Source organism: Calonectris borealis, chromosome 1, assembly GCF_964195595.1.
Source record: "Calonectris borealis chromosome 1, bCalBor7.hap1.2, whole genome shotgun sequence".
NCBI lineage: Eukaryota > Metazoa > Chordata > Aves > Procellariiformes > Procellariidae > Calonectris > Calonectris borealis.
Genome location: NC_134312.1, coordinates 124335555 through 124359166, shown reverse-complemented (window position 1 = coordinate 124359166; position 23612 = coordinate 124335555). Strand labels below are relative to the sequence as shown.

The following is a 23612-nucleotide window of genomic DNA, read 5'->3' as shown; positions in this document are numbered from 1 at the left end:
CTGTATAGACAATCACTTACTGTTTGTACCTAACTTCTTTCATTCTATTAAAATAATTAATATACTGGAAGGCAGCTGACATGATAATATTTGACATGGTAGAACTAGAATAGCAGATAAAATGTAGAAAGTCTTTAAGAAACAGAATTAAGTTCATAGGTCTCCTCAGGACCTCCAGGATTTTGATTTATTTAAATCAAAATGCTTGTCTTCATTGAGAAGCTAAAAATCTCCAATATTCTACTCTATCTGTTAGCCAAGATCTTTTCTTTAAACTGTGAAACAGGAGAGCTTCCAAACAACAAATATTTCCATCTGCTTTCATATCAGGTAGACTTAATTGTTTATCTTAACATTTTTTTTTCTTTTCTCCAAAGATTTTTTTTTACTCAAAAAGATTACACGACTTTTTTTCTCCCCTACTGAAGCAACTCTTATCCTGGAAAACACAGCCATCATTTGACAGTGCTTACAACTGGACTAAACCATTGACTTACACTCAAGAAAAGCGGATACCTTTGCATCTGTACAAGTTAATATGTACTAATGAGATCTAAGTATTTAATTCTCACAAGCAACTGACATACTGACAACTTCCTGAACCTCATACATTTAGAACTTTCTTCTCCTCAAAGTATATCCATTCTCCCACATAATGACATACTACGGAGATCTCTCAACTTCTATATACTTCATGTATCAGTCATAAATATTTGCTGATGCACGTTAGAATGAAAGTTTCCATGAAGATCAGGTTTGTCATTCTAACATGAAAAGCAGTTCTAGAAGAGTGATATTGCACAAGGATCATTATTTATCATATCACAGTGACATATATTTTTAGATTCACAAAATAACAAAACCCAGAATTTAAGAGTCAAAGAAGGTTCTCTTTGGATCAATGAATTAACAGAAATTGCAGTTAATCTTGAGTTTTGTTGATTGCACAAACCAGAACAGAATACATGCTTGCACACAAACAGAAAATATTTGAAAATACAGCTGATGCTTACTATTTTCCCTATGTTTGTAACTAGCCTGAATTATGGCAAGCACGGTTAGAAGCCTATTTCTGGACTCCTGGCAAGAATCATGATTCGTTAGACAAGTAAAGACTGCTTACAAAGACAGAATCATTTTGGAAATGATTTCTTTTCATTCTTCAGAACAGAAGTTGGACATACCTCATGCATTTTGTAAAGAGACTAAAGACAACAATGTTTAAGAATGAAGACTTGAGAGCGTTCTCAAAATAAATCTTTTAAAAAGCATATTTCCAGATTTCTTTGCAAAGGGGGTGAAGAAACACACCTTTGTCATTTGGCATTGTAGCGGTAAAAGCTCCAGGCATTACTTGCTACTTTAGGAACACCAAAGCAGGAATATCCTTGCTTCCCCCTCCAACCTACATTTCTTTTTCAAAAAACTTGCTTTTCTCTAACTCCTCCTCAAAGAGTTTGCTTTCTTAAGCAAGAAGGCAGCTATAATTAAACTAGGGTTTTAGAAAAGAAAAATGTTGTTAGGTTATGTGATAAAACCTCATCTGCACACCCACAGAGAGACAATGATGTGTAGGGCAGGGGGGAGCCCAAATAAAAGCCTGCTCTGCTGCTCCCAGGTCCATCGCAGGAGAGCCACCCACTCAACAAAGAAGTTATGAAGCTGCATTTATAGAATCACAGAATCGTTGAGGTTGGAAGGGACCTCTGGAGGTCATCTGGTCCAACATCCCTGCTCAAGAAGGGCCACCTAGAGCCAGTTGCCCAGGACTGTGTCCAGGCAACTTTTGAATATCGCCAAGGATGGAAACTCCACAACCTCTCTGGGCAACCTCTGCCAGTGCTCGGTCATGCTCACAGCAAAAAAAGTGCTTCCTGGTGTTCAGATGGAGCCTCCTGTGTTTCAGTTTGTGCCCACTGCCTCTGGTCCTGTCACTGGGCACCACTGAAAGTAGCCTGGCTCCATCCTCTTTGCACCCTCCTTTCAAATATTTGTACACATCGAGGAGATCCCACTTGAGCCTTCCCTTCTCCGTGCTAAACAGTCCCAGCTCTCTCAGACTTTCCTCAGATGAGAGGTGCTCTAGTCCCTTCATCATCTTGGTTGTGGCCCTTCGCTGGACTCTCTCCAGTATGTCCACGTCTCTGCTGTACTGGGGAGCCCAGGGCTGGACACCACACTCCAGGTGTGGCCTCACCAGAGCTGAGTAGAGGGGAAGGATCACCTCCTTCCACCTGCTGGTAACACTCCTCCTAATGCAGCCCAGGGCACACTGCTGGCTCCTGTTCAACTCAGTGTCCACCAGCACCACCACAGGGCCTTTTCTGCAAAATGCTTTCCAGCTGGTCAGCCACCAGCATATACTGGTGCATGGGGTTGTTCCTCCCCACGTGCAGGATATTGCACATTTCCCATTGTTGAACTTCATGAGGTTCCTGTCAGCCCGTTTCTCCAGCCTGTTGAGACCCCCCTGGATGGCAGCATGACCCTCTGGTATATCAGCCACTCCTCCCAGTTTGGTGTCATCTACAAACTTGCTAAGGGAATACTCTGCCCCATCACTTTGACCATTAATGAAGATGTGGAAAAAGCCTGGACCCAGTATTGACCCGTGGAGTACAACGGTAGTTACTGGCCTCCAACTAGACTTCGTGCCACTGATGAGCACCCTCTGGGCCCAGCTGTTCAGCCCGTTTTCAGTCTACCCCACTGTCTGCTCAACCAGCCCATACTCCTTCAGCTTCTCTATGAGGATCTTATGGGAGACAGTGTCAAAGGCCTCCTGAAGTCTAGGTAGACAAAATCCCTTGCTCTCCTTCATCTATGTCGTGGTTTAACCCCAGCCAGCAAAAATAAACGCCACGCAGCCGCTCGATCACCACCCCACCCCCCCCCGGTGGGATGGGGGAGAGAATCGGGAGGGCACAAGTAGGAAAGCTCCCGGGTTGAGATAAAAACAGTTTAATAACTGAAATAAAACTAAGTAGAACAGTAATAATAACAATGAGAACAACAACAATAACAGAATACACAAAGCAGGCAATGCACAACACAACCGCTCACCGACCGCCGACCGCGTATCACGAACGGGGTGCGAGCCCCCGCACACACCTGGTTTTTATACTGAGCATGATGTCACACGGTATAGAATACCCCATTGGCCAGCTGGGTCCACCACCCCGGCTGTGCTCCCCCCTCCCGGTGCAAGCACCACCCAGCAACAGCCAAAGCATCAATGGGCCATCAACGCTCCTTTCACACCGAACCCAAAACACAGCACACCCCCCAAGCTACTGGGAAGAAAGTTAACTCTGTCCCAGCTGGAACCAGGACAATATCCACCCCTTATTCTATACCATCTACATCATGCCCAGGTCTCACATTTTCCCATACATTCCAATTAGTCACCGCTACTTTTCCCTGCCTTTTGATATATACACACACAGAGATATCATTCCCTTAGTCCATGGGCCATCCCTCTAAAACGTCCGTTGAGTTCATGTAGTCCATGACTTCGGGTTCCACCTGTCGTAACAGTCTTGCAGGGCAGGAGAGATGGTGTGTGGTGTTGGGCTCTTGCATGCAGAGGCCAGTTCTGGGCACTCGTCCGGTTCTATCATTGTTGCACCTTGCTCAGTTTCATCGGAGTTCATCCTACATTAATCTGGGTGATTCTTACTGTAATACTGTTAATATGGCATATGGTAACCATAAAAGTGATGACATACAGTACTATGTAATAACTAACATTGTACAATTCAGTTCATTGGCTATTTTCACCCAAAATTAAATCCCCTTGAGGTACACACCGGACTTCCCCATCCTTTCTCATCACCCACCAAGTGCACCCAGGTCCCTGAACAAAAGCAATCCCACGGATGGGTTTTCCCTTGCCAGAGGCAGGAGCAACCCAGACTGTCTTCCCCAGCAGATTTCTCATATGCACGACAGGGATTTTATCCCCCTCTACAGCACGTAAGGGTTTGGATTGGGCAGGGCCAGCTCGAGTGACAGATCCCCTAGTGTTGACTAACCAGGTGGCCTTTGCTAAATGTGTGTCCCAATGCTTGAATGTCCCACCGCCCATTGCCCTCAGTGTTGTCTTTAACAGCCCGTTGTATCGGTCAATGCTTCCGGAGGCTGGTGCATGGTAGGGGATGTGATATACCCACTCAATGCCATGCTCTTTGGCCCAGGTGTCTATAAGGGTGTTTCGGAAGTGAGTCCCGTTGTCTGACTCAATTCTTTCTGGGGTGCCATGTCGCCATAGGACTTGTTTTTCAAGGCCCAGGATGGTGTTCCGGGCGGTGGGTTGGGGCACAGGGTATGTTTCCAGCCATCCTGTGGTTACTTCCACCATGGTGAGCACATAGCGCTTGCCCCGTTGGGTTTGTGGAAGCGTGATATAATCAATCTGCCAAGCCTCCCCATATTTATACTTCAACCATCGTCCCCCATACCAAAGAGGCTTTACTCGCTTCGCTTGCTTGATTGCAGCGCATGTTTCACATTCGTGGATAACTTGTGCAATAGCGTCCATGGTTAAGTCCACCCCTCGATCACGAGCCCATCTATATGTTGCATCTCTCCCTTGGTGGCCTGAAGTGTCATGGGCCCACTGAGCTATAAATAATTCACCTTTATGTTGCCAGTCCAGATCTACCTGAGCTACTTCGATCTTGGCAGCCTGATCCACCTGCTGGTTGTTTTGGTGCTCTTCACTGGCCCGACTCTTGGGTACGTGAGCATCTACGTGACATACTTTTACAGTCAGGTTCTCTACCCGGGCAGCAATATCTTGCCACAACGTGGCAGCCCAGATGGGTTTACCTCTGCGCTGCCAGTTGTTCTGCTTCCACTGCTGCAACCATCCCTTCCACTGCATTTGCCACCATCCATGAGTCAGTATAGAGATAATATACTGGCCATTTTTCTCGTTCAGCAATGTCCAAGGCCAGCTGGATGGCTTTCACCTCTGCAAACTGACTCGATTCACCTTCTCCTTCAGCAGTTTCTGCAACTTGGCGTATAGGACTCCATACCGCAGCCTTCCATCTCCGATGTTTTCCCACAAGGCGACAGGACCCATCCGTGAACAGGGCATATTGCTTCTCGTTTTCTGGTAGTTTGTTATATGGTGGGGCCTCTTCAGCACGTGTCACCTCCTCCTCTGGGGATATTCCAAAATCTTTGCCTTCTGGCCAGTTCGTGATCACCTCCAAGATTCCTGGGCGACTGGGGTTTCCTATTCGGGCCCGTTGTGTGATCAGTGCGACCCACTTACTCCACGTAGCATCAGTTGCATGATGTGTAGAGGGGACGCTCCCTTTGAACATCCAGCCCAGCGCCGGCAGTCGGGGTGCCAGGAGGAGCTGCGCTTCAGTACCAACCACTTCCGAAGCAGCTCGAATCCCTTCATATGCTGCCAATATCTCCTTCTCAGTTGGAGTGTAGTGGGCCTCGGATCCTCTGTATCCCCGACTCCAGAACCCTAAGGGTCGACCTCAAGTCTCCCCTGGTGCTTTCTGCCAGAGGCTCCAGGTAGGACCATTCTCCCCGGCTGCGGTGTAGAGCACATTCTTTACATCTTGTCCTGCCCGGACTGGCCCAAGGGCTACTGCCTGAACTATCTCCTGTTTAATTTGTTCAAAGGCTTGTCGTTGCTCAGGGCCCCATCTGAAGTCGTTCTTCTTCCTGGTCACGTGATTAGAGAGGGCTTACGATCTGACTGTAATTTGGAATATGCATTCTCCAAAAGCCCACAATGCCTAAGAAAGCTTGTGTTTCCCTTTTGCTAGTTGGTGGGGACATGGCTGTTATTTTGTTGATCACATCTGTTGGGATCTGACGACGTCCCTCTTGCCATTTTATTCCTAAAAATTGGATCTCCTGTGCAGGTCCCTTGACCTTACTTTGTTTTATGGCAAAACCAGATTTCAGAAGGATTTGAATTATTTTCTTCCCTTTCTCAAAAACTTCTTCTGCTGTGTTGCTCCATACGATGATGTCATCAATGTACTGCAGGTGTTCTGGAGCCTCACCCTGTTCCAGTGCGGTGTGGATCAGTCCATGGCAAATGGTAGGGCTGTGTTTCCACCCCTGGGGCAGTCGGTTCCAGGTGTACTGGACGCCCCTCCAAGTGAAAGCAAACTGTGGCCTGCACTCTGCCGCCAAAGGGATGGAGAAGAAGGCATTAGCAATGTCAATTGTGGCGTACCACTTGGCTGCCTTTGACTCCAGTTCGTATTGAAGTTCCAGCATGTCCGGCATGGCAGCACTCAGTGGCGGTGTGACTTCGTTCAGGCCACGGTAGTCTACTGTTAGTCTCCACTCTCCATTGGACTTTCGCACTGGCCATATGGGACTCTTGAAGGGTGAGCGAGTCTTACTGATCACTCCTTGGCTCTCCAGTTGACGAATCAGCTCATGGATGGGGATCAGGGAGTCTCGGTTGGTGCGGTATTGCCGCCGGTGCACTATTGTGGTAGCAATTGGTACCCGTTGTTCTCGGACCTTCAGCAACCCCACAACAGAAGGATCCTTCGAGAGACCGGGCAAGGTGGACAGCTGTTTAATTTCCTCTGTCTCCAGGGCAGCTATACCAAAAGCCCACCGATACCCTTTTGGGTCCTTGAAATACCCTCTCCTGAGGTAGTCTATGCCTCTCTCGGAGGAAAAGGTATAATTGCTAATGGTCTCCATGAGGTGGTACCCCAAATACAGAAACGGCTTCATTATGAATCCCAAATACCAAATAACCCCCAATGCCAGCGTTTTAGTAACAAATCTCCCAGGCAAAACATCATTAATCACTGCAGAGCACAACAGACTACAAAACCCAACTCCAATTTTTAACAGGTACAGTAAAAACAAGAGCATGGTGCAGAACAAATTAATACGTTACCAGATATAAATTCCTTAATATGCTCTAAATAATCTGTCATTATCTCAACCCTTCGAGCCCCACGTTGGGCGCCAAAAAGGACTGTCGTGGTTTGACCCCAGCCAGCAAAAATAAACGCCATGCAGCCGCTCGATCAGCACCCCCCGCCCCCCCCGTGGGATGGGGGAGAGAATCGGGAGGGCACAAGTAGGAAAGCTCCCGGGTTGAGATAAAAACAGTTTAATAATTGAAATAAAACTAAGTAGAACAGTAATAATAACGATGAGAACAACAACAATAACAGAATACACAAAGCAGGCAATGCACAACACAACCGCTCACCGACCGCCGACCGCGTATCACGAACGGGGTGCGAGCTGCCCCACACACCTGGTTTTTATACTGAGCATGATGTCACATGGTATAGAATACCCCATTGGCCAGCTGGGTCCACCACCCCGGCTGTGCTCCCCCCTCCCGGTGCAAGCATCACCCAGCAACAGCCAAAGCATCAATGGGCCATGAAAGGAGCACCCAAAACACAGCACACCCCCCAAGCTACTGTGAAGAAAGTTAACCCTGTCCCAGCTGGAACCAGGACAATCTACCAGGCCAGTTGTTTCATCTTGAATGTTTCTCAAGTTGGTCAAGCATGACTTCCCCTTGGTGAATTCATGCTGACTACTCCTGATTACTTTTCTTTCCTTCATGTGCCTGGAAATGGTTTCCAGGATTAGTTACTCCATCACCTTCCCAGGGATGGAGCTGAAGCTGACTGACCTGTAGCTCCCTGGGTCCTCCTTCTTGCCCATATTGAAGATAGGAGTGACATTTGCTTTCCTCCAGTCCTCTGGCACCTCTCTCAATCATCATGATCATTCAAAGATTATCCAGAGTGGCCTCGCAATGATATCTCTCAGCTCCATCAGCACTTTTTTGCCCTGATGGAATGGACCCACGTTGGTGTAAATACACTTAGAGGCAATGAACACCTTAACAATACATGATCCTCTTAGGTGCTTCAGGCCTGTTTCTGATTGACACAAAGCAGAGAGTTCTTAGACATCTCCTCTACACATATATGGAAGTGCGTTGTAAAGTGAGAGAAAAGATTATAGCAATGTTACTTCAGGAGCACTTTTCAATCAATTATGATTACTTTTTAAAAAATCCAGGTCAACTGCATACTCAATTATATAACAAAAATAACAGTTAAATTATATATTATCTGCTGTATAAATTCTGTTTAGTTTAATTACATAATTATTTTGCTATTATATGTATTCTAAGAATTTCAAGATAAAGCAATATTTTCATTAATACTCTAATATGTTATTCTTAGAATGAATAATTATTAAACTGACAGTCAAATACACTTCATATAATTGCATTTTGAAACCTATAAAGGGTACCGTTTACATTTATAAAATTGGGAAATGTGTTGACTAATCTTGCTGCTCAGCTGTATGATACCACCCTCAAAAGCAGTTTCACTTTAATGTTATGTAAAGACCTACCTAATCTGGCAATGCGCAACTAGTCCATAGTAGTTTCAGCCACTGAATATAATAGTCATTTTTACAATGTTGGCACTACAGTGAAACCAAGAACAGATAAACAAAATTATCAGAGCAATGTGTAGCCAAGTAGTAAAGATTAAAAAAGGGAGGGAAGAGAAGGGATGCGCTCCTCCAAAGCCATTGTGTGCTCAGTACTATAGTAAATCCAGTAAGAACAGATATATATTAAAGGCAAGGGACTGAAGTCATACAGCAAACAAAGCTGTCCTTGTTTTGGAGACTGATTAGGAGGAATAAAGAAGCAATTGCTTGCAACGCATAAAAACTCAACGATTTTCCTTCTATTTAAGCAGTAGTTCATAAAAAATTAGGTAAATATTCTTATGTGCTTTAAAGTGGGTGTAATAAATTCACAAGCTATGCTTTCCCTTTTGAAGATGGAAAGGGAACACATTATGTCAACACTGCTCCAGTGAATATGCCTGCATCAAATTTCAAGAAATTTTATGTTCTTGAAATATAATAATACCATAGAGTTGATCTTTATTACTCTTTGCTTATGATCTGGATGAAAGGCCGTATTTCCTTATAGAACTTCTTATTTGCTTCCCTGGACCAATCAAATTCGTATGTGAGACTCCAAAAGAGGTCAAAACGATGATAATTTGATCAGTGACACTTAGTATCCCACTCCTGGAAGCCTGTATCTGGGCTTATGTTAGAAACAGCACCAAAAAAGGCCCCTAATATATAACACACTATTTTACACTTTTTAAAAAATTACATTATGTGAAGTGTTGCCCAACATTGAATTCTGTATTTCCAATCAAAAAAACACATGCACCATTTCTGCAGTTAACTGACTTCCAGTAGCAAGAAAAAAATAAGGAGTCCTGAAAAAGAAATCCTTGTTATGTTTTCATGCATTCCTGTGATTCATTCTTTCTCTTATATGGTTAACATCCTTCAACACTTATAGAAATGTCTTCTGGGGAAAAAAGCCTGGTTCCATCTCTAATGTTATATTTCTGCAAAGAAGTATTTAATTCTAATGACACTTTTTTTATGAAAGTTATAGCAGAACTGTAAAACAGTTAGTCATTTATGAAATTTATATGTACAAATTAGTTGAACTGAATTTATAACCAAACCAGCTTATGGCTTCTCCAGAAAAAAGAAAGAAGAAAACTCAAATCCTTGATTAAGTTAAAACAACGAAACCCCTCAGAAAGGTTTAGGTAACATTTCCTGTACCAAAACAGGAACAGTTCTACCCATGTGTGAAAGAAGTAGAACTAAGCTAGGAACTACGCATTCCCCAGAAAGGTAGACTCTTGAAATGACAAACATCAAAACTGGTTTTAAGCATCAGTCTTCAAATCCTGTTGACAGGCACAAACTCTAGTACAGGTCCCTTTCATCATGACCTTGACACCCTTTTTTTTTTTATTTTCCTAAAAAGCATTCTTTTTATACTTGATTTTGTATTACCATAGCTATGTGGTAAATTCAAATGCTTCCTACTTTTTTACCCCAACCTGCTTTATTATTTGTACAGCATACACAGAAACTATAGCAGTATTTAGAAGACCAGCAACATAAACTCCATGACAGGCAGCTACCGACATTTTAAAAACCTTCACTTCAAAATTCCATATTAGTGCATTTGCTTATTAACAGAGGTATCACTAATACTATGTGATTTTTGCAGTCTATAAAGAGATGTCTCAACCTTTTCAGTACCAAGACATACACACTCAATGAATTTTCAAGAAAGCTCCTGTATAATAGAGTTATATCTGCAACACTGCTATCACTAAATACTTTGACTAAGATTTCTCATAGGGTTAAAACAATAATAAAAGAAAAAACAAAGTCAAGCTGATGCAGCTTTTCATTCTCTGAAATAGCCTCATATTTTCTACCTTCAATGAAAGAAAACCTATAATGGTGCCTTCCTCATATTTTCACTAAATCACAGAAAATTGCTGGTGGTAAATGACCTCTGGTGGTCATCCAATCCAACCCTGACTCAAAGTGAGGTTACTGCTAACATTAGATCAGGACAGTTGTGCCTTCATCTAGCAAAATCTTGGAAACCTCCAGGGACAGAAGTCCTATTACCACTCCGGGCTACCTGTACCTACTGCACTACCCTCCCAGTGGTTAAGATTTTCCTCATGTTCAACCCGAACCTTCCAAGCAACGATTTCTGGCCATTACTCTTTGTTGTAATAGCTGTCACTGTTAAAAACAGCTTGGCTCTGCCGTTTTTGTAATTCTTCAAGTAGCTGTAGACTACTATTATATCACCCTCTTAGCCTTCTTTTCACCAGACTAAACAAACCCAGCTCCCTCAACCTCTCTTTGCTCATCATGTGCTGTAGGGTCCTGACTATCTTCATAGTCCTTTGCTGGGACCTTTCCAGTTCTTTAGCATCCCTCAAATTGTGAAGCCCCAAACCGGACAAAATAGCTCAGGTGTGGGCCCAATAACGCCACACAGAAGGAAGTAACTTCCCTTGATCTGCGAAATATGGTACAACAAAGAACTGACAACTACCAGAAATTCCAGGTAAGTTGCTGTTTCCAAATCAAAGGCAGAGCATCACTCACTCTTTCTTCAAATCCAGTCTACATATGGTATAGTATCATAAAATTTGATGACATACAGATTTGTAATTTTTTTTTACTCACAGACTTGAGCTTAACATTGACACTGCATTTTTTGCTTAAACCTTTGAAAAAACAGGGCGGGAGGTGCAGAATCTTACACACTGATACTTTTGAAAAAAATAACTTGTGATTCATCACAGCCTTCCAATATCAAAAGGTTAAGATACTCTGTCGTGGATCTTTACTCAGAATTAAACAATGCCTTTCAAATGAACTGCTCTGACAAAGTGATTTAAAAAAATGCAAGTGTAAATAAAGAAGAAAAAAAAAAAAAAACAACAACAAAACCAACAAAAACCCAACAGGGTAAACTATTTAAAGAAGTAAGCAGAACAAGAGTAAGGTCTCAACTGTAAGAAAATCACTCACAACCTGAAAATATGTCAGGGAAAAGATCATAGAATCATAGAATAGTTTGGGTTGGAAGGGACCTTTAAAGGTCATCTAGTCCAACTCCCCTGCCATGGGTGGGGACATCTTCAACTAGATGAGGTTGCTCAGAGCCCCGTCCAACCTGACCTTGAATGTTCCCAGGGATGGGGCATCTGCCACCTCTCTGGGCAACCTGTGCCAGTGTTTCACCACCCTCATCGTAAAAAATTTCTTCCTTATATCTAGTCTAATTCTACCCTCTTTTAGTTTAAAACCATCCCCCCTTGTCCTGTTGCAACAGGCCCTGCTAAAAAGCTTGTCCCCATCTTTCTTATAAGCCCCCTTTACTGAAAGGCTGCAATAAGGTCTCCTCGGAGCCTTCTCTTCTCCAGGCTGAATAATCTCAACTCGCTCAGCCTTTCCTCATAGGAGAGGCGTTTCATGCCCCTGATCATTTTCGTGGCCCTCCTCTGGACCTGCTCCAACAGGTCCATGTCTGTCTTGTGCTGAGGGCTCCAGAGCTGGACGCAGTACTCCAGGTGGGGTCTCACCAGCGCAGAGTAGAGGAGCAGAATCATCTCCCTCGACCTGCTGGCCACGCTTCTTTTGATGTGGCCCAGGACACGGTTGGCCTTCTGGGCTGCAAGCACACATTGCTGGCTCATGTCCAGCTTTTCGTCCACCAGTACCCCCAAGTCCTTCTCGGCAGGGCTGCTCTCAATCCCTTCAATCCCCCAGCTTGTATTGATACTGGGGGTTGTCCCGGCCAAGGTGCAGGACCCTGCACTTGGTCTTATTGAACCTCATGATCTGTGGGTTCTTTGTAGAAAAAAACCAAACTGATGCCAACTTTCAAATTTTTTTTCCCCAATGAAATAATTTTGGAATTATTCTCCCAAAATGGATGATCCATAGCAATACCAGTTTGGTTCAATTATCTTGCCCCTCTCAGTGCTAGAAGTAGTCCAAAAACTATAGTCAAAACACTTCTTTCTTGGCTACAATTTTGCTTGTCACAGACAAAAATTTTGCAGAGACTGTCTTCACAGCCTGCTTCCAGTAGAACTAGTTGAGGATCTAAAGGAAACCGGAATCTTTCCTTATCAGCTCATCTATTCAGCTTCACAGTGGCTTGCATGTATACAAACCTGTAGAGATGCATATATCAGCCTAACAAATAAGGTCTAGCCTATTAGAAGGTTATGGAAGTAATAGTAATCACTTTCTTTGTGAGGACATTTCTATCAAAATGAGTTACAGACAACTGAATCTAATATACGATGAATTAAATCTTGAAAAACAACTTCAAAGAGACATGCACTGTAAGCACAGGGCACTGTCCTTTAAATTGCTTTAAAAAACAGTCAGCATGTTACAAGAGAGCAATCTGACATTAAGAAAAGGCACACAAATAACGTATATTGACTTTTACTAAGTAGTAAGGAACTGATCACCATTCTCTTCCTGAGAAATAGTGTATGCACTTATAGATATTTGGTGTTAGAACAGCTAACTAAACGCAAGACATGCAAGCCATGCAGAGAAAAATAAAAGAAAAAGAAAATGCATGGGATGTGAAGAGAGCAGCAGAAGAAATGGACAGTAAAAGGTAACTATGGTGTGAGCTGTAACAAATTCAGAAATAAGGAACATGCTTTTTACACTTTTCTATACCACAAGTTCTGAGTACAGCAACTAAGAGCTGTATTTGAAAATATGAGAGCATCAAGTACTCTTCCACATGAATCCTCTAAATTGAACTGTACAAAATAGTCTTTTATACCTAAAAATACTCAAGCTTCACATTTTCTTATGTGTATTTTGAATTTTTTGTATCTCTGCAATATGAATGCATAGTGAACTGTAGTAGAATCTGTCATCATGTAAAATAGCCAACATTAATTCAGTAGATCACGTGGCCACTTGAACAGTGACAAGGTGTCAATATTCTTCATTAATATGGTTGAATTACAACACTACAGAGATTGATGACACACAGTATGCAAGACCATGAATACTAATACTTAAATCCAATAGAATTTAGCCTAAATTAGATTTGTTAGCTGTCAGGCATCGTTACATAGCATTCATTTTTTTTCCTATTACCAAACCACTGCAGAGATGCACACAGACAAAAATCACTTGAGATGTCTGTGTCTACACACTACATGTATTGAGCAGCCTTATGTAAAGAATGCTATACTAGATAAAAGTTTGCCTTGCAAGCTAGTGGCTTCTCTATCATATATCACAAATCTTCACGACAGTACCAACTGATAAACACAGATTAGCCTAGAGAAGCATCAATTTTTCAAAGCTTAATTGCTTTTGTTACTGCGGTAAGGCAGATACCATTAATGTAAGACATTAGTATAACTTTTTTTTTTTTGAGTTGTTTAGACTAGCAAATAATCTTTCTTTTAAAAGGTATCCATAGTCAACCTCCTTGCAAGTTAAAGGAATTCAAACATTGTAATCAAAAAGTCTTAAATTAACGTTTTTAAGCACAGTACTATTAAATCTAAATTTTCTCCCTAAATAGTATTAAAGCTATATTGCCACACAGATTACATGTAGACTGTTGATACTAATACCACAGACTCACAGAATCATGTAGGTTGGAAAGAACCTCTGGAGATCACCTAGTCCAAACTCTTGCTCAAAGCAGGTCAAAGTAGATCAGGCAGCTCAGAGCCTTGTGTAGCCCAGTTCTGCACATCTCTAAGGATGCTCTCCACAATCCCTCTGTGCAACCTGTTTTACCATTCACAGAGTGATTTTTTTTTCTTGTCTCTAATTGAAATTTTCCATGTTGCAACTTGTCCACACGGCCTCTTGTTTTTTCACTTTGTGCCTACATGAAGAGTTTGGCTCCATCTGCTCTATATCCTGCTATTAAGTAGTTGAAGACAGCACTAAATCTCACTTCAGCTTCTCTTCCTATGGCTAGACAAACCCCGTTCTCTCAGTCCACCTCTGTTGGAACCATGCCAGTACATCATTGTTTTTCTTGTACTGGGGAAACCCAGACTGCACACAGTGCTCCACATGTGGTCTCACAAGGGATGAATAGAGAGAATAATCACTTCCTTTAACTTGCTGGCCCCACTTTTACAACAGTCTACTATGCAGTTGGCTGCCTTTGCCACAAGAGTACACTGCTGGCAAACGCAAATACATTACAAATGATGAAGTTCTTACCCATAAACACATTTCATCCCACATGGGTACTTATGCGAAAGCACTCAAGAACAGAGACTTTTCTGATTAAATCTTAAGTGTGGAGGCATATTGGGCCCTTTACTTCTCAGCACTCTACATGTATGAAATTAATGGAAGGAATTCAGCTCCCTCAGATGCAAAATATCCTGTTCTCCCACTCCTGTGCCTCAGAGAAAGACTGGAGGTGGAAAGTTGTACAAAAATAGCCTTCAAGACCAAAATGGTCTTGCAGAAGGCAAAACTTTGAGGTAAAGAATTTTCCTAAGGATTAATCTTACCATTACATTCCAGCTTATACTTTAACACAATTTACAAATACAGCTTCCTCCCAGGTAAGTTTATTTTATGCAGGTACCACCATCGTGGCTGCCCACCAATGTGTTTAAGGAATGTCATATCAGAAATAAGCCAAACAAATAAAAAGATTTAAGAAAAATAAAATCTTTGAAAAAATAAACCTAGAACCTGGACAGAGGAGAGGTCCACAAAAATAAAAAAAACCCAAACCAAAAAGCACAGAGGAAAAATAAAATAAAGAGTACACAAGCCAGAAAGAGTTTGTGGAAAATATGCTCAAATTCTTATGTAGAGTTAAGGACTTGCTCCACGTTCACTTATTCAGCTTATGGTCTTAATATTACTAATCTAACCCTCAAAACCAAAAAAGCCAACAATCCACAACCAAAAACACAAAACAAAACAAAAACCCCCCACTAAACCCAGAAAATGTTTATGATCTGTTAACTCAATGACCTGCCAGCTTGAATTATATCAATATAACACCAGTGGAATTGAAAAAACAAAATTTCTTAGTATACTCCCAAACTTTTTCTTTAGACCCAGGCAGCAAATACAAACTATCAACAGCTATCCATTTTTTCAGTGAACCTGTAATTACTGTTGGCTTCTCTTTTCCTCCTAATAAGTCCCTACTCTTTTGTCTACTATTTCTCCCTTTCAGCAATTCCTTCATGGCCCCAAAAAGTTGAATTTTGCTGCCATGGAGCAAGGAAAGCGATACTCCACCAAAGGTAGAAATGTGTCCTACCATCAGTAGTTAAGATGAGGCTCAGAAAAAGACTAGAATATGGACAGAACTTCTTTAAAAGATACCACATCATTTTAGTAAAAATACACTAGCTCAAAATGCAATGGTTTTGGTATAGCCTGCCAAACCCATAATGTGGCTATATACAAGCTGAATGTTATGGAAAGCGCGGCTCATATTTTGTTGGAGGGCTAGGAAAAAGAAACTAGCAATGGTGTTATCAGATTTAAATGAAAATCTTTGGTAAAATCTGAAGCAAGACCTGAGATTTACCTTGTAAATCAAACTAGCCATTAAGGCTTAAGATACTATTTGTTATAATTACCAACAAAAGTCATTGACCCTTTTTTGCTGCTGAACTTGGGTTCATAAGGACTTAGATGGCACAAGTGGAATGTCCAAAAACCATTACTGTACAGAAGAATACGATCTCCAGCAAAAATACAGACCGGACATGGAATACACAGTGATTGTCATTCAGTTACCATGCTCTTTTTCATATAGTGTAAAGGAAGCACTTTATGCACACGAGTTGCATATTCAACTTAGAAAAGACATATTGTTTTACCCTAAAATAGGAAATGTTAAGAGTTACAGCCTTTTATTTACACTGTAGCAGTTCTGCAGCATTGTTTTAAAATCCTGATTATATGAAAAATGTATACAGTTCTTTATATAATTTCGCATACTTTATTCGCAAGTTTTTACCCATTTTATAGCAAATTATTTGCTAAATCTAGAATAGTAAAAACAATACTTCCTTTGTATGCTTTTTTGATTCAGAATTTTTTTCTTTAAGAAATTCACATTCTTTAAAAAAAAAAAAATCCAAACAGAAATAACAATGGCTTAGAGTTAATATAGACCTACTATTCTTTCTAATATTTATTATCACAACGGAATAGTCGTAAGAACTACTGAAGATTAGAAATGTATGCACTAAGTTAAATCAAGTTAAATTTGAGATATAAGACCTTGTTTTAAAACTTCTACAAAATATAAAACAGAAGGATCTTACAAAGCAAGCAAACATAGAAAAGGCTGACAAATCAAAAAAATCTGTCTGCTTAGAATTTATTTAATTGTTCGTTCTTACCTTCTGTGCTTAATCCAGGACTTGAAGTGAATTTTGCTACATCGACAATCTTTACAGCAAACTGTTGCCCTGTTTCCCTGTTGATACATCGCCGCACAACACTGAATGGACCCCTGAAACACACACACACAGAAAACAGCAATAAATAAACCATTCTCTTTTATGCATCGAGCTACAATTCCGTTATTTCTAAACAAAGTTTAGATTCCAACATTCAAGTGTAGTATTTACACAGCTTATACCTCTCATCCTTGCTGCCCATTAAATGTAAAATTAATAATTTTAACTACAGATTAGTGTAAAGAACACCAAATTAGTTTTGTATTTTCCTATATTAAAGACACATTCTCTTACGCAGCCAGTTTAGAAAGGTTATACTTTTAGAAATCTTGTGTAATATACTGACTTTATTATTAAATTTTAAGTGGACTTTATTTTGATGCATAATCCAAATAGGAGAAAAAAAAGTAGAGGCGAGAAACACATTCTTGCTTTCAGTCCTAACCTAGAGTTTAGAAATTACTATTTGAAACAACTGAAAGGAAAACAATGATAAGAGTAACAGAATTGTTAAGTTATGCCGTTTGGTTTTATTTGTTTGTTTTACACAAACTAGGTTTATTTTGAGCTTATTTGACATAGAATCATAGAATAGTTTGGATTGGAAGGGATCTTTAAAGGTCGTCTAGTCCAACCCCCCTGCCATGATTTACATCACTAGATATAAACAACCTCCATTACAATACTTCAAAATTCTACAAAAGCTTCTAATTTTCTCTCATCTATGGCACTTAAAGAACCCCCACAAAAGTTACAGATAAAAAGATTTATTAAAATTAGTTCAGACACATGTTACTATTGCACTCAACTACTAAACAGCTAGTTATTTTTCAAAATTGAAGTTACATTTGCTGAAACACGAGTTAGAACAATGGCAACCTTTTAAAAACCATCACCGCTAATATGCATTTTTGGAAGCTTCTTTTAGTAGATAAGTACTCGGTGCCTTGACTTAAAATATGGAACCTTACATCCAATGTTAACAACAAATAAGACAATCAGATAATTACGGTAGGTCAAGCTTTCAAACATGAAAAATTAATAGGTTATAAAAACAGAATAGGATTGTTTCAAGACTGCAATAGTTCTGGCAAATCAATCCTTTTTTACTGCTACTTATTTAATGACTGACATGATAGTTCTAAAGAAATCCATTCTAAAGTCTTCTCAAAAAGACATAAGGGAAAATTTGAGGATGGAAACAGCCTTTGTTCAGAAGTTCATGTATTGATTGAACATTCACCTGCCGAGTGAAATAAATGCTTAAATATAGCTTAAAAGACAAATTCTTCCATTCAAGCAGTGAAAAGTTAGTTTACAGGTTTCTGAGCAATGAGATTGCAAAGCAACACAATTCTCAAAATAAAAGGTTCCCTGAAAAGGGAGAAATGTCCCTCTGAGAAATGTCCCCCCCTACTTACAAACCTTTATAGCTGGCTTTTGGTATTCCTTTATATACCAGATGATTCAAAGAATGTAATTCATCACACTACCAAACCCGTACCCTCGTAACGAAAATGAAATTTTTGTACTCTTGAAACAACATACTTGCAAAGATTTCTTGAAATAGCATCATTTCTGACACAGAACATGAATACCAAAACCAGTCAATGAATCACAATCTAAACATTCACAAACAAGGAAAATATTTATTAGCACAACTATATACGCATAAATTATGCTGATGCACTCAAACAGAACTAACTATACAAGAAAACACGTGTTTTTTTCCCCTCTCTCCTTGCTCCTAACATACAATGAAATTTCCCATTCTGATAGCTATTTTCTCCTCTGAATCCACACCCCACTATTACTTATATCTAGTCTTTTACCAGCAGTTACCACAGATATTTTTAAAAAGATGTTCAATTAAGACTCTAATACATAGAAATCCACTTACATCTGCAAATGCGAAAGGCTCAGCTGACTTCATTTGGCATCTAAAGGACTACAGCTATTGACTTGGAATCCTCCCCCCACATTTCAAAAGGTAGTTTTAATTAAAAAGGCCCATTTTATATAGATCAGTGTCACCTCATCCCAAGTCTCTGCTTACTCTTTTAGCATCTGTCAAAGTATATTTGCTTTAAAATCATATAACCACATTTAAATTATGGTAATTTAAAAACATTTCAAAACCTAAACCACAGCTTTGGAATAACATTGGTAATACTCATTTTCATTCATAATTGCCATAAATTACTAGAAACTAAACGTATTTCATTAAAATGATCCTTTTTCTTTTCCTTCTCATTGTTTTTTCCCCACACCAAGCCTTTCTGAAGACATTAAATAACACTTTTAACATAATCTGATACAGAATGGTAGATCACTAGAGTGTAGAGACGCCTGACAAGACCATATCCTTACTTATAGGTAGACCCCTGACTGCTGTTCATTCACATAAACTCTATGAATATAAATATTTCTTGCTGTTGACTAAGCTACTTCTAGATTTCCTGGTTTCATCAAGTCTGCGCTGGAGTTTGCCCATCCACCTGAATATGTGTACATACTTTGAGCAGACAAGGAGAGATAGTTAGAGGAATCATAAATCAAAAAGGAGCATACAAACTGCAGCTCCAAGAGGGATCAGACTTGTGGTCACCCCTACTTTTCTCCCTCATAACCATGACTTATTTTTAATTTGCATTATGTATTAACATTTTAGAACTGATTTGAGTGATTTGCTTCCTGCATATTAAGTCTAGGACAAAAAAATTAAGCATTTTATTAAGTTCTGTAACAAAAAGCGTACAAGAGACATCCATACAGTCTCAACCTTTATGGCCATATTGAAATTTAGCTATGGTTTTAACAGAGCCTTCTCTACTTAGAATGAGGAATGCCAAAGACTCTTAAGTAAATCAAAGGTGCTGTAAAGCACAGAAGACAAGAATTCAGTGATGCCCACAATGAACTCATTCTATTAAAAAAATACACCAATTAAGTATTTTGTGTAGAAATCAAAAGATTTTTAAACATAACCTGAAGATTCAGCTATTTACAAGCCTCAGATTTCCAACTTTTTCAAAACTAGATCTCTCATATTCAAGCCACAGACAGCCTCCAAGTAGTATATGTTATGACAATACATTAGATGAATACATTCCAAGATAATACCAGCACAATGAAGGCTTGAATTTTCCAATTTTAGGTAATTTTAAAACACTCATGAGAGGTGCCCTCATCAATTAAGCAGACACCATCACTTCCACGTGCCAATTAGCAGAAAGGAACTTTTAAATAAATTATGGTTGCAGTTAGCTTTTTGACTTTTTCCTCAGAGCTGCAATGAAACACAGAAATTTTACAAATAAAGTTCTAATAGCCCATGGTGATACTGTCTAATCAGATTCAGAAAACAAAAATCCGTGCTTCCTAACACAGTAGTTTCAAACCTTATTTGCTTATTTGGAAGTTAAGTAACAGAAGTCTTTCAGGCCACCCTCAGTCTCAGCACTAAAATCACACTCTTCTCAGTCAGGAAAAGGACTACAATATTTCATCTCTCAAATGAGACAAGGAGCTATTCAACAGTTGTGTCTGCCACTGGGGAAACATATCACATCCTCACTAAATGACAATTTCTACAGCTCATTTTACTAACCCTGCAGCTCAAATTATATAGATGTAAAATACAGAGGTGATGCAGATAGAGGAAGGAACAACTGTGATTCTAGATACAGATCACCAAAACTGTTATAGATAGATCAGACTACTTATTTGTTTATTTATTAAAATAGAGGAACTGAGTTAAGTTGCATAAGACTTCATCTTGTAACAGTCATACAAGCTAAAATTATAATGTAGTGTGTTTTATATTTAATTTCTCTCTGTGCTACCCTTAACAGACATACCTGCTGAGATACGCAAATCTTTGGTTTCAGACCCATCCTCCTGCCTCCCCCCAAGCTTTCAAAATCTTTCACTGCAGTTAGCATGCACACAGCAGACTACACTAGCTCAAAGTATGAGAATGATTAAAATACGCAAGTAGTAAGGACAGATTATTTTTTCACTGATATTTTGTCAACATTGGCACATTCCAACACCTGCAATACTTTGAGTCCCACCTGCAATGTATACCAAAAAGCAAAATGTATGTTCTTAAACTGAAGTTGGGATGCACATTGATTTTTGCTGTCTACTGCAGATGGAAATCAAAGTGTTACAATACATTATTAAGGAGGTTATTGATTACATGTAGGCCATAAAAAAAGTGGATAGGAACGCTGAAGAGGTGCCTCATAACCAGTTCTTTTTATGCTTCCAAAATTTCGAGTAAGCAGGGCAGGTCCTGATGTAACCTTAACCCTAGTGAAACTATTTTCTGGTGATTAGCTTTACTGTCTAGCACAGAACAGTTAATTGTGTATCAGCTAGACACAAACCTGAAGAAAATCAATTATTAATTACTCTCTCCTTCAGGAGTACAACACCTGAATTAGAATAAAATCCTAAAAATTTGAGATCATCAAAGCCTTTTCTATCATCTCCTTCACCTTAAATTATTTTACTTGGTGTATGTCATTAGGACTTCAAGGATAAAGATCATAAGCCGATATTTTGCAAACTTTATTTTTTTTTTATACTAGAATGTTATTGGTTTATCTGTCTGTTCTGCTTCCTTTACCCTTTCCTCCAACCCATGTTAGTGTGCAAGAATGAGAACTGGTTGTGATTAAAATACACCTTGTTGATTCCTAACAAGCACAAATACTTGCAACCGGTAACTACAGCCTGTTCCCTTCCCACGTCCTGAATGAACTAAGCTGACCTGTGGGAATGCAGTTCCTACTGACGGATGCTTCAAAGACACGTTCTGAACCCCTATGCTTCAGAACCCCCAAACTTGAGATTTTAAGTCATTTACATACCAGATCACCAAGAATTTGCTCAATATCTCTCCCAAGTGAGTTGCAATTTTTTTAGGAACTTAATGTAAAACAATGCATTTTAGCTCTCAAATTCAGTTTCATTAATTTAAGTTTAAAAAAAAAAAAGTAGGTAACACAAGTTGAACATTTTGTCAGTAAAACCAACAATAGTGAACAACATCTCTTCCAATGAACAGTGCTCCTTTAAAAATGAGCTTCCATTTAGAAGAAAAGGCCTTAGATTCCTCTTCCTTATTTAACAAGGCTTAACTACGCAATAGAGGTCTTAAAGTTACCTTTATTCAACATTTTACATGGAAGATCAATGTTTCCTAAAAGGGATTATGTCAGTTTGTTGCATTAAGATACTATAAAAGTATACAGATAAAGTCACATAAGAAAAGACATATATACCCAGATTTTAATATTTTTTTTCTTTTTCATTTAAAGGCTGTGCATTTGCTTACCCAAGCAGCAGACAACACTGCTTTGTATTAATGTGGTTAATACTTCCAAAACAACTGTATCCAAACTGATGAAAGTTGTTGGAAAGAAAGCAAATTACAACCACATTTTAAAGAGATAGATCCCCTTCCCTCTTCACTCATGCATGCCATTTATAATATATACTTGTTCTTTAATTTTCCCTTTGATTGAAGTGAACCTCTTTTGAAAATTAAATCTTTCCAACATTAATTAAGCCTGCAGTTAGTCACTATATCAGCTCATTTGCACATGGAACTGCAGCTTAAAACAGTGATTGAACCTCTCTGTGAACTAGCACATTGGATTAGAGGTATCCACTTTTAAAAAACCATCACCAGCAATGTTGGGTAGTCATTTTTTGTTCTATTCTCAAAGGGAAATTTTAACTACTGCATTATTATGACTGTGGCACAGAAGAACATTTGGGTTGAAGATCTGATACTTCTTTAGAAAATTAGATATCCCAGTACAAGTCACAAAACTGAGTTCCCAAGCAGCAACATTTCTATCACAGGTACGCTTCAACAGTTCACATCTTCAAAACCAAGTCTGTGTTTTAAATCAGCTTTAGGATAAAACATACAAAGAACAAAGCACAAGACAGCAGTTCACTGTATCTCAGCCCAGTATGAATATATACTTTCTAATATTAATCCAACAGAAAAAAAGAATATACAGAGTACTGAAGTTGTGGTTCTAAGGTAGGAAAAAATAAAAAAAACCCAACTCACACGTCTTCCTTTGCCTTCATGATCATTTTTGTGAGACACGATCACTTAAACACCTTTGAAAGTACTCAATCATGGTGCTTACATAATATTTGAGTACAATGTAGATTATCTTTACTAATGATTTTGTGAATAATGATATAACGGGAGAAAGGCTATTGAGTAAAGTGGTAGGGTTTGAAACAAGTCATTTAAAAACTGAAACCAAAGTCAAAAGATTTGGAAATGGCAGGCATTTTTTAAATAATAGCATTTAAAGAATTTATAAAATATTAGCTAAGTGATAAAACACAATTTATAATAAATTATTTTTACAGCTTAAAAATATTAGCTACTGTCTCTTTTAAAGGCTTAAGCAAGCTTTTACACATAGGAACAAAAACTTCAGGGAAAATACTTGTCAAAAAAACCTGGAGTAACTTAAACTTCAGTTATTCAATGCAGAAATACCTGGTGGGGGATGAGGGTGGGGAAACACGCTAAAAAAAGCATAGTCATATCAATGCAGTGCACTGTAAGAGCTAATTAGACACCGAGAATGACCTTATCCCTCAAGTCCTTCTACTGTCAGAAGCAACTCCAGTCAGAAGCAGTAGTTGCCAGTGTGGACCAGAAACCCAGTCACAGTCCTCCTTCCAACC

The 23612-nt window shown here is 39.6% G+C and overlaps 1 protein-coding gene across 2 annotated transcripts in view; it reads right to left on the bottom strand.

The window, feature by feature from the left end:
• The window catches only part of CASK (calcium/calmodulin dependent serine protein kinase), a 228954-nt gene that overhangs the window by 155624 nt on the left and 49718 nt on the right, over positions 1–23612 (bottom strand). For both annotated transcript variants that reach the window (XM_075173997.1, XM_075174007.1), the window contains exon 2: positions 16818–16930. In XM_075173997.1, the coding sequence (XP_075030098.1) occupies positions 16818–16930 (113 nt within the window). The remainder of the gene's footprint in view (positions 1–16817; positions 16931–23612) is intronic.